Source organism: Peromyscus californicus, unplaced genomic scaffold (assembly GCF_007827085.1).
Source record: "Peromyscus californicus insignis strain IS unplaced genomic scaffold, ASM782708v3 Scaffold_13__1_contigs__length_99412109, whole genome shotgun sequence".
Classification (NCBI taxonomy): domain Eukaryota; kingdom Metazoa; phylum Chordata; class Mammalia; order Rodentia; family Cricetidae; genus Peromyscus; species Peromyscus californicus.
In genome coordinates this window covers 61,850,708-61,862,727 of record NW_026294424.1, presented here as the reverse complement: position 1 = coordinate 61,862,727, position 12,020 = coordinate 61,850,708, and the positions used below count along the sequence as shown (strand labels likewise).

The 12,020-nt window shown below is 42.4% G+C and overlaps 1 protein-coding gene across 4 annotated transcripts in view; it reads left to right on the top strand.

The window, feature by feature from the left end:
* Positions 1-12,020, top strand: part of Atp8a1 (ATPase phospholipid transporting 8A1) — a 231,457-nt gene that overhangs the window by 50,175 nt on the left and 169,262 nt on the right. For all 4 annotated transcript variants that reach the window (XM_052735065.1, XM_052735066.1, XM_052735064.1 and 1 more), the window contains exon 6: positions 10,818-10,858. In XM_052735065.1, the coding sequence (XP_052591025.1) occupies positions 10,818-10,858 (41 nt within the window). The remainder of the gene's footprint in view (positions 1-10,817; positions 10,859-12,020) is intronic.

The following is a 12,020-nucleotide window of genomic DNA, read 5'->3' as shown; positions in this document are numbered from 1 at the left end:
ATGTGTGTGTGTGTGTGTGTGTGTGTGTGTATGTGTGTATGTGTGTGTGTGTGTGTTCTACTCTATTCTCTGTGATACAGTTTAGAAAGATCTGCTTCTTTCTACCTACCTTACGAAGTGACTGACTGCCCAGGGTGGTCAGTGACTTCCAGAGACATCCCTAGTGACACATCTCTTTAATTGAGGAGGTGGGTGGCATCCTCTCTCTTGGAAGCTGTGAGCACGTAAATGAGGCAGGCTGCAATGCTTTTTGTCTGACTCCTCCAGGCCTTGGGCGAGCAAGGGCCCGGGTACTCTTAACAGAACGTTTGCCTTTCACAGAAGAAACCCGCTGCAACAGAGCTGCCAGTACACCGCTAGGTGAAAGCAGGCTCCTTTGAGCTGTTTGTTTAACGTCTGTGCATGCTGTCACACTAATTAGGTCGTGTGGAAACTGTAGCAGGTGTGTTTGGATGACACAGGAGAGAGGTGGAGGAGTCCCACATCTCAGAATGAGCTGTCAAAGCACCTAGTGGCCATTGAGGATTCCTTCCTCCCTCGGGCTCACACTCCTTCGTAATCTCCAAGGGAGGCCGAGTGGGAGTGTGGGAGTGCTGTTACCTTTGGACCAACAAAACTAAATAGAGCCTTGGCAAAGGACGCCGCAGTATTTCCTGCTTGGAAGGAGGTAGAGGAGGCTGCAGATGAAAGATAACGAGGTTCCTGGCTCCCGGGCCAGCACGCTGCATGTGATGGTTCTTGTTTTAATTGTTCTAAGGGTTACATGGTAGGAACCAAAAGAAAGACAGCCGTGAACTACGAATGACAGGTGTCCTTGGCAGGTGCCCAAGCCTTGATTTCCTTAAATACTTCCATGTTGTGGCTGACATTTTTTAACTTCATATTCTGTACTGTTCTCAGAGCTGAAAATCTGGGCAGCAGCAGGCTGTGTGTTTCCTTTATGTCTGCCCTTTGCATTTCAGGGGCAGAAGAAATGGGAGAAAGGGTGAGGGGAAATGTCCTCATGTCTGCCTGGTCTCCTAGTACTGGAGACCCATGGAACAAGTGTTGAAGAGCAGGGTCCTGCTGCACATTCAGAACATGCTGTTCTGTTAGGCTCCTAACAGTCCTGAGACTTAATGGTAATAGACGCATGGATTAATCCAAGCCCCTGCAGACTCTGGAATACACAACAAGTGTTTACCACACTGACACAGTTGAAGTGGTTTATGCCTTCTCAGGGTCATGGTCACTGCAGTGAAACTTCACTCGTTGCTGGTGAGTGTGAACTGCCCTGGATGCCCGAGGCTGAAGTCTGACTGTATCGGATAAACAGTAAAAACAGACTAACTACAGGGAGTCAGCAGTGCATACATCTAGATGCACTAGTGCATACATGATAGATACACTCATGCAGATGTAGTTCAGTGTTGCCTGGCCGTGACGTAGACAAAGAGGAAGCCGGAATTTCATTTCAGGGGAGTTGTCGACTGACTGTGTTGTAATAGTGTATTGTCTCCAAAGCACCTGTCCTGTGAGTCTGAGCCTTGACCCAGATCATGGCAGGATGGACTAATAAATGGCACGTGCTAGTTACCATTGGAACCTCCTATTCCCTGTACCCAACAGCAGCTTGAGAAATGGTGCTTGGGAAATTGTTCACTAGGGAAAGGTATGCACTGACTTCTATGTTTTCGAGGTGAAATTAGTAGATAAGATTTTTGTTTTTAAATGTATCAGTTGAAGGCTATATATAGACTGGTAACTCACCTCATTTAACCAGTTGTAGTCTGACTTGATCCACTAGTGAATGCAAACTGTGGACACTTCTACCCAGGCTTCCACGGAACCAAGATTTTTGTATCCATCAGGGAAGTTCAAAAGCCACGTTTTACTGCAATGACAGGGACTGCAGGAAGCTGTGCCTGGGCATCTCTGAGGCTCCTGGTGCTTTCCTGGCGTTCCCTTTTGTGTAGCAGCACATCCTCTCCCACGATTAGAGACCTGTGTGAGCATGGGCTGTGTGGATTGAACTCAGGTACTTGAGTTTTGTGGTCAGTCCCTTACCCACTGAACCATCTTATTGGCCCTAAACTATTGTCATTCACACAGCCATACTATGCAGTGTTGGTCAAAAGCCAGTTGGCTCTGTGTTTTGACCTTAATATCCTTATCAAGTATAAAATCTAGTTGTGGAGAAATACGTATTTTTTATTTATGAAAGCAAGTGTGTCTTCAGGTTCGAAGGCACGTGATCGCAGTGCTGAGGTGAGGAGAAACCGCCAGCCTTCCCTTGGTGAATCTGTTCGTCTTGCTGCAAGTTGACTTCTAATTGATGAAATCTGTCTGCTGCTAGCCAGACATGTTGGTTCGTGACCAATCCCAGTACTTCCGAGGTAGAGGCAAAAGGATGAAAAGTTTAAGGCCAGCCCCCCGCTTATAACAACTTCAAGTTTAGCCTACCCTACATGAAATCCTGTCTCTGAAAACAACAACAACTGAGGCTGGGCGTGGTGCCACCTGCATTTTAATCCCAGAAGTCTGGAAGCAAAGCCAGCAGATCTGAGTTCAAGGTCAGCCTGGTCTACCTAGCAAGTTTCAGCTCAGCCCCGGTTGTATAGTGAGACCCTGTCTCCAAAATAAAAGGGGCGGGGGGATGGTTCAGTGGGTAAGGTGCTTACCACCAAACCTGAGTACTAAGTTCAGTACACAGGGCTGGCATGGTGGAATGAAGTGCCATGACACAGGTGTACATACACATAAAAGTTAATGTAATAATTTAAAAAAAAAAACAGAGAGAGGGGAGTGGGGGATAAAATGTCATTGGCTAGCACCGTATTTTAAGCTTTCTTAGGTGTGTAAATTTTTGCAGTCGTCTATACCGTATTTTCCAGTGACCTCTTCTTCAGTAATAAACCCACAGGAAATATTGGTGTGGAGAGAATGTAGCATTGCTGCCATCGGGTGGAGGCAGAGATTCCCAGCAAGATCAATTGTTGAAAGCGGTGGTTAAAGCAAGGTTGGAAGGAAGTGAGCAGGCTCAGGGCAGGAGACGGGAAGCAGACCCGAAAGACCACGCTAGAAGCCTGTTGGACACTTGTTATGCTGACTGGAACCAGAAGAGTGGGCCGGGGCTATTTTCACACGTGAAGTAGCAAACATCTGCTCAAGTGGCATCCATTCAAGCACACTGGTTTAGGGGGCAGAACTGGAGGGGTGCCCCCCCCAGCTGACGTCAGAGGACGGAGTGTGTTACTTCATCTCCTGTTACATAACGCTTTCAAATGAGTGCCGCGGGAGTCTTTTTAGCAACTTACAAAACTGAGAAATCTATTTTAAGCAAATGTCTAAATAGCTCATTGCATATTTGTGTGGCTATTTTTATTCAGTTATCACTTGCCTGCCAAAATAGTCCCCATCTTAAAGTGGGCAACCCTGGGGCCTCAGATGATCCAGGGAGATTGTGCACCCACCACACCACATTTTCAGAACTCCATAAAGAAACCCAGGCATTTGAGTGAGTGGCCAGCCCCTGCTGTCCCGTTCTTTGAGTCTGGCAACCGCTAATCTGCATTCTGTCTCCATGGATTTGTCTATTCTAAGTACTTTATATAAGTGTGATCATACAGTCTGTGGCCCTGTTTACCTGCTGTCTTTCACATGACATGTCTTCAGGGTCCATCCACATCATCTTCTTAGCTTTTCATTCCTTTCTGTGACGTGTAGCATACTATTAAAGGGATAGTCCACATTGTACTCATCTGGACAGCAGTTGATGTACATTTAGGTGATTTCCACTTTGGGGTTAATATAAGTAATGCTGCAGAGAACTCTCATGCACAAGCTGTATGTGAAATAACATTTCCCTTCTCTTGGGGCTACATACCCAGGAGTGGGATTTCAGGGTCCAATGGTAATTATGTGTTTAACTTTTTGAGAAACAGCTAAAGTAGTTTCCTCTACAACTGTATATAAAATGGTATGTGCATCTTATTTTTAATATGACATTTACCAGGGAGTGGGGTTCCACCATCAATACATCTGTGTAACTACTGTTCTGACTTCTTCTGGTCTCAAAGATAAGGGAATACCAGTGACCACAGCATTCCATCCAGTAAGTACTTAGCAGGTACTTTGATGTGGCAGTGTTGTAACCCTGGACATACTAGAGTGAGCAGAATAGAGGGGGTTGCCACTTTGATGGCTCTTACCTTCTGGGGAGGAAACAGCCCCTCCCCAACTACATATCTAAGACTGGGATTCATACTCTGAAGGAAACAGATCTTCTTTAGTCTTGGGATAGTGATAAAGGACCAAGTATCCACAGAGGTTCCCTGAGAATGTTGTATGAAAGCTGGGATGAAGACAGGTAAGTTAACTTGATGGGGATGGAGGAGGAGCGCTCCAGTCACAGAATCGTGCACAAAGGAGCCAAAAAAAAGAGCACGGTGCTTTGACTGCGGAGAGCACAGGGAGGGTGTGAAGGGAATGGCAAGAGGTGAAGATGGGAAGCCAACAGTGGCTACTACGTCATGAAAGGTCTTTTATGGAGTCGAGGGAGATGGACTCTGTTGGTAAAATTTCTGTCATACAAGCACAAGGACCTGAACTCAGATCCCCATGTCTGTTTAAAGGAACAAAATACCAGTTATAGCAATGACTGGCTATAACCTTAGCACAGGGCAGGCGAGACAGACAGATCCCTGGAGTTCACTGGCCAGGCAGTCTGTCCATTCAGAGAGCATCTGGTTCAGTGATCGACCTTGTCTCTAAAAGATAAGATGGGGAGCAGTTGGGGGAAATACCTGACATCGACTTCTTGCTTCCATATACATACGAGTAAGTGCACACGCACCCCCCCACACACACAAGTGCACATGTACCCCCCACACACAAGTGCACATGCACCACACACACACACACACACACAAGTGCACATGCACCCACCCATACACAAGTGCACATGCACCCACACACACAAGTGCACATGCACCCACACACACACAAGTGCACACCCACCCCACACACACACAAGTGCACATGTACCCACACATACACAAGTGCACATGCACTCACACACACACAAGTGCATATGCACCCACACACAAGTGCACATGCACCCACCCATACACAAGTGTACATGCACGCCACACATACAAGTGTATATGCACCCACACACAAGTGCACATGCACGCCACACATACACAAGTGCACATGCACCCACACACACAAGTGCACATGCACCCACACACACACAAGCGCACATGTACTCATACACACTCAAGTGCACATGCACCCACCCACACACAAGTGCACATGCATGCCACACATACAAGTGCACATGCACCCACACACACAAGTGCACATGCACCCCCACACAAGTGTACATGCACCCACACACACACAAGTGTACATGCACCCCACACACACACATACAAGTGCACATGCACCCACACACATACAAGTGCACATACTGGCACATGACATACACATATGCATTCATACATACAAGTCTTTTTGAGATGAAGAAAATTATAAAAACAAGACATTTTAGAAGATTTATTTTCTTTTTTTATTTTATATGTATGTGTGTGTGCATGTATTATGTTAGTGCATGTGGTGCTTGGAGAGGGCACTGGATCCCCTGGAGCTAGAGTTAGAAGCAGTTGTGAGCAGCATGACATGGATGCCGAGAGCCACACTCAGGTCCTCTGCAAGCCATCTCTCCAGCCCTATAGGACATTTTTATTAGTTAAATAATTCTGTATTTTCAAAGATGTTTGTCCGTAATAAGAGAAGTTATCTTTCAAAATGAGATGAGCAATGATGCAGTGATTGTAACAAGTTTATCTAAAAGCATGCTATGACATTCTTCATATAAAAAATTAAGTTGCTCAGAAAGTATCATTAATCATAATTTTAAAAAAGTAACTATACGTAAGCTAATAAGAAAATGTAACAGTCCCAAGACAAAAAGGTAATTGTGCCAAAACTTAGTACATTTGTATATATTACCAGTAACTAATTTTCAATGAAATAAAATTATCATTTATAAAAAGAAAGAAATGATAAGAAAACCCTATGATAGGCCAATTTACAGAAACCTAGAAAATATAAGAGGAAATTGATGGAGACACAAGTAAATGGATAGATACAGTTGAACCATGATTTAAGGCTGGAGCTCCAAATCAGATTTAAGAAGGGGTTTTGTTGTTTTGTTGTGTTTGTGTATGTGTGTGTTGTGTTTTAAGTACTGATGATCCAGGCTGGAGAGATGGTTCCGTGATTAAGAACACTGGCTGCTCTTCCAGAAGACCCAGGTTCAATTCCCAGCACCCATGTGGTGGCTCACAACCAACTGTGACTTCAGTTCCAGGGGATCCAATCCTTTCCTCTGGCCTCTGTGCACCGAGCAGGCGTATGGCACATAAACAAACATCCAGGCAAAATATTCATATACATTTTTTCTTATTTGACCATTCAGCCATCCCTGGTGACCAACACTTACCATTTCAGCATTTAGGAAGCTGTATCAGGAGGCTTTCAAGTTCAAGGCCAACATGACTTTATAGTGAAGAAATGAACAACAAAATTGAAAAAGCTTTATGAACTTTATACATTTATCATTTTTTTGGTAAAAGACAAAGGACTTAAAACAGCCAAATTACCATCACAAAAGGATAGGTTAGATGACCTACAATAACTAACTCAAAGATTATTTCATAAAGTAGCAATAGTGTACGGTGGCATGAAGACATGAAAATAGCTTGGTGGAATAGAATTCGTCAGCCCATCACAGTGCTATGTTAGCATAATGAAGGAAAGAAAAGTCTTGTAATCATAGTCCCAGATATGTGAACAGAAAGTGAATGTAAAAATACATAGACTAAGAGGTGAACTACATTTGCCCTTCCCTACCCACTTAGGGAAGAGTTCCAGGATCCTTCTAAGACAGGAAGCTCCCCAGATGCTCAAGTCATTCATACAAAATGGCTAAATATTTATATATAACCTGTAATCAATCATCCAGATACCTTCAGTCACTTCTGGGTTACTTATATGTTTATTGGTGACTTTCCATCACTGTAATGAATTATATGATATAAATAGCACTTTTTAAAAAGCCTCATGTGAGCTGATGGTTCTAGAGGGTTCAATCCATGGTCACTTGGCTCCAAGGACCTGGGTATCATGGTGGAGAACTAAGAACCTTGTGGCAGACAGGAATCGGGGTGGGTTGGGGGGGGGGGGAGGACAAGGTACCCAGTGTAACCTTCAAAGGTGTATTCCCAGTGATGCATTTCCTCCAGTTAGACTCTGTCTCCTAATGTTTCCAACATCTTCTAATACAGTATTCCCAGCTGGGAATCAACTGTTCAAAACATGAGCCTGTGGGAATATTTTATATTAAAATTATCACAATACCTTATTCAATATAAATACTGTGAAAAAATTATAGTATCTACCTTGGTTAGCAAATACCGATAAAAATGTCTGAGCATGTTCTATACAAACATAGGTTTGGGTTTTTTTTTTTTTTAATATTTTTCTATCCACAATTAGTTGAATATACAAATCAGAACCTGTGGATACAGAGGGATGGGTGTATGTGAAATACAAGACCTCCCTGTGGCACACAACTTACCCTGGCTTCTGGGCCCTGAGGGATGGTGTCAGCAGAGCACAGGGGACTCTGGAGTCCTCTGACTTGTTAGTAGTGGATACCTAGGTGTCCACAATTTTCAAAGCTCACTGACTAGAATACTTACAGTCTGTCCATTCTTAAGTTGTTCTTCAGCTGGGAAGGGAAGTCTCACAGGGACGATCAAGGTAGATACTGTAACTCGGGGGAGCAGGCCAGGTGTGAGACAGCAAGAAACCATGAATGTAGTCATAGACTGCTGACCCTCGTAACAAGGAGGTGACCACGTGGTCATAGTACGGTATTCAACCTGAAGTTGCCTGACCTTCAGAGACGGCTTCCAGCTAAGCTAAAATGCTTTATGGTCTTCTCAGGCTTTCCTCTTTAATACTTAACATATTATAATCATTGCTCTAATTTTTTGACAAAATTTCATACATTTGTGGTATCACACCTTACGTTTTGCTAGGCAGCCAGTCCTGTATATCAGCAGGCTCCGTGTTTACAGATTTAAACAACCTCACGTAAAAAATATTAAAGGAAAAGGAATTGTGTTTGTATTGAATGAGTGCAGACATTTCTCCTGCCATCATATCCTGCTTAATACAATATAATAATTTGTTTGCATAGTATTTGTATTACATTGGGTACTCTAAAGAATCTAAGTATTTAAATTATTTAGGGAGATGTGCATGGATTATATGTAACTACTATGCCATTTTCTATACAGGACTTTTGGCATCTGCAGATTTGGGTATCTTAGAGGAGGGCTCCTAAACAATACCCACAGGGGACTGTGTGCATACATTGTGGTGAATTGCGTCAGCCTAATTACCACGCCCATCCCCTCACTTGGTTTTCTTTGGTGGGATTATTGAGTTCCATCCTCTCATCAACTTTCAAGTATAGCATATGTTAACTCCAGTTACTGTGCTGGTCCGTTGATCCCCAGGATGTTCATTCTGTACAGCCCGACACCTTTATTTTCATGTCAGATTTCTTTTTTTTTTGTTTGTTTGTTTTTTTTGGTTTTTTGAGACAGGGTTTCTCTGTGTAGCTTTGCACCTTTCCTGGGACTCACTTGGTAGCCCAGGCTGGCCTCGAACTCACAGAGATCCGCCTGGCTCTGCCTCCCAAGTGCTGGGATTAAAGGCGTGCGCCACCACCGCCCGGCTCATTTTTTTTTTAAATAATTAGACAGTGGCTTAAAAATAAACAACAAAAGAACAAAAGTGGGGCTTGGGGAGATGTCTCAGTGGGTGAAGCATTTGGTGTACAGGGACAAGGACCAGAGTTAGGATGCCTAGGACCACACACAGACACACACACCCATACTCACCTGTGCACGCACACACACATGCAAACCCCCCCCCACACACACCCAAACATGCATATATGCCCACATGCACATACACATGCCCAAAATGAGGGGGTGGATATTGGATTTGGAAAAAACCATGTGCTTAATAAGAAATGGGCCCTGCAGGGTATAAATTTCAACTAAGTATTTTTGTCCAAACATTGTATCAGTTAATCTAGTTAGAGTAGATGTGGCCAGCACTTGGCCATCTCTCCTGTGGATACTTGTTTATATTTTAGCTGCTAGGTTATGAGCAACAGGCAGCATGTCCATTCCTTTCATCTTGATTCACGGTGATGAACCATTCTGAGGAAGACACTAGGGAACATCGGCAGACACAGCCTAAGCCCAGGCTTTGTCTGTGAGCTCTGTCCGCTAGACTCCTGGGACTGCGTGAACACTGGTAAGGAGCAACCTTCCTTGTACGATCAGTAAGGCTCTGCTAGCCTTAGAGTTTCAGAGACTAGATATAATTCTAGGTGTATGTGGTTCAGATAGCTGACCCCTATCTGTTTAAGTAGTATAAAAAGAAGAATTTTAACTTGCATATAGTTACAAGGCTAGTATATCGGACATGCTTTAGTCTTAGCCTTCCAATTTAATAAAGTTATCACCTCACCAAATGTCTTGCAATGTGTTTATTCTTTTTCTGTCAGCATCTGAATGTCTTACATGACCGAAGTGGTTCAGGACATTAGAAATAAGGAACAAAGTGAGATATGAGCCCAACTTCAAGAGAATTTGGAAATATAAGAAATATATCTAGATTAAAATAATGTATATTACAATACTGGTTTCACAGCATGATGTGGAATTGATGTTAGGTTTGCTATTTAATGCTTTGGGCTTGTTTTTATCACTTTTTCTAGAGGGTTCCAACTCTGTCCTTTCTAACTTCAAAAGACACTGAACGGCGTATATTTTTCACTATAAATTGCTTACTTTGTAATTTCGCATTGTGTATGTGCTCTGCTATTTCTGATTAAAACAAACTTTGGCTTTGCCCTCAAGGGTTTAATGTCTGTGTCATTTATCAATGGACCTTGATTTTTTTTTTTTCTTCCTTGGTGTAGTGTTACCTACCTCACATTATTGCTGTGTACTGTTTTCAGTATTTGGTGTGCATCGGTGTGCTCAGTGTTACATCACACCTCTAGAGTAGGTTAGGGTTAGAGATGCTGAGTGACCGTACTGTGCACTGGAGCAGTAAGTCCGCTGTAAAATGCTCACTCTTCTCCCATCATTTCAGAATAGATTTTTCCACTTTTTCTAGTAAGCCTAACATGAAACGTCTTTGCATTATTAAGTACCTAATAAAAAAAAAACAGGTTTTTTTCTGTTGCTTCTTTGTATTAAAGCCTTACTCATTAGAAATCTGTGATGTCCCTGCTTTATTATCTTTGTCTATTCCAGTTTAAAAGTTAATTGTTACAATAATTACCCATGTAGAGCAGCACAACCTGAGGATAATGCTTGTCATTAGGAATTGGATATTGGCTAGTCGTTTTCCTTTTCTATAATTTTTTGTGTTTTTTTTTCCCTCAACTCTACCCCTACTTAACCCTGAGGTTCCCCTGTGTCTTGGAGGAGGCATATGGCCACTCCAATAAAGCTGCCTTGAGTCAGAGGCAAATCACTGTGGGAGCTGAAATAGAAATTGGAAGGTTTTATTTCTTTGTTTGATCCTTGCTGCCACAACTAGTTTTTAAAGATGTGATATTGCTGCTAGTCATTGCATTCGAAGCTATTCATTTAAAATAATCATTTCATTAGATAGAGGCTTATGATTGGTAGTAAAAAAAATGTTCTTTAAATTGTCATCTTTTCTCTTTGCAGTTTTGAGAAACGGTGCTTGGGAAATTGTTCACTGGGAAAAGGTATGCATTCGTTTTTATTTTGTTCCAGAAGAAATGCATAGAAGTGTACTTTATAGACATAATTTTTGTATGTATTGTAGGCAAATGTCACCAACTCCACTAATATAGAAGCTGTTTAGTAATTAATATAAAAAGTTGTGAAGTCTCCACCTAGCTACATGCACTGAGCATTTCTGTACTCTTCCAAAGAGGCTATTCTTTTGGAAAGTACTATCTAAAACATTTTTGTTTTGTGGTATATTTTGAGTACTCTTTTCATAGATTTTATTTACTTGTTTTTGCAAATTTTGTTTTAATCATCTACTGTCCAAGTTTTTAAAAAAAATCAAGTTCTGATATTTCACATTTGCATGTTTTAGTTCAAATTTACAGAGTGAAATCATCCCATTCACGTATGAGTACTATTTTAAGAAAAGTGGTCATTCAAATTAAACGTCATTTTCTAAAGAAGCAGGAGTTGGTTCTGTGCTTCAGAGGTAGATCTGCTAGCTGGACCAACGTCCGCCACAGCGTTTAGTGAGTGGAGTCATAGTTTGGCAAGTGTGACTCCGGATGTCCACTCTTGTTAGGCCTTATTTGTAAAAGGTAAGCAATGATGACTGGCAGTGCTCATTTAGTTCCAGAACTTGGAAACCCCGGTCATCCACAGGGATAGCCGTGGTGGCTCATTAGATGGCTTTTTGGAGGCCACCGCAGCGGACACTGGACATGTATCTCACAGGACAGTATCTTGCAGGGACAACCAAAGTGTTGTCTGCTGCCGATTCCTTCACACTCCATTAAAGTCCACGCACTCAATTCTCCCTTCTGACATCCGTGGTCACCTTCTGTCTCTTCTCAATGAGAAACTAATTCCATTTTTTATTTTTAAATCAGTGGCTAGACGAGGAACTGACATCTCCTCTTCCAGAGACATGGAAACTCACATCTCTCTGCTTTCTGGTCTTTGACACTAAAGTAAGGAAAACACCTTCAAGGTGTTGTATTCTTGTGGTAATCAGCTCTGTTTCAGAAGAATGAAGTAGAAAACCAAACTGCTAAAAACTTGCAGGAGTAACTTGCTCTTTTGGGCTCATCTGGTATTTGTGGGTTTAGACATTTTATAGAGAAGACAGATGGGATATAATCAGATACAATGGATTGAATCTGGGTGTATTACATT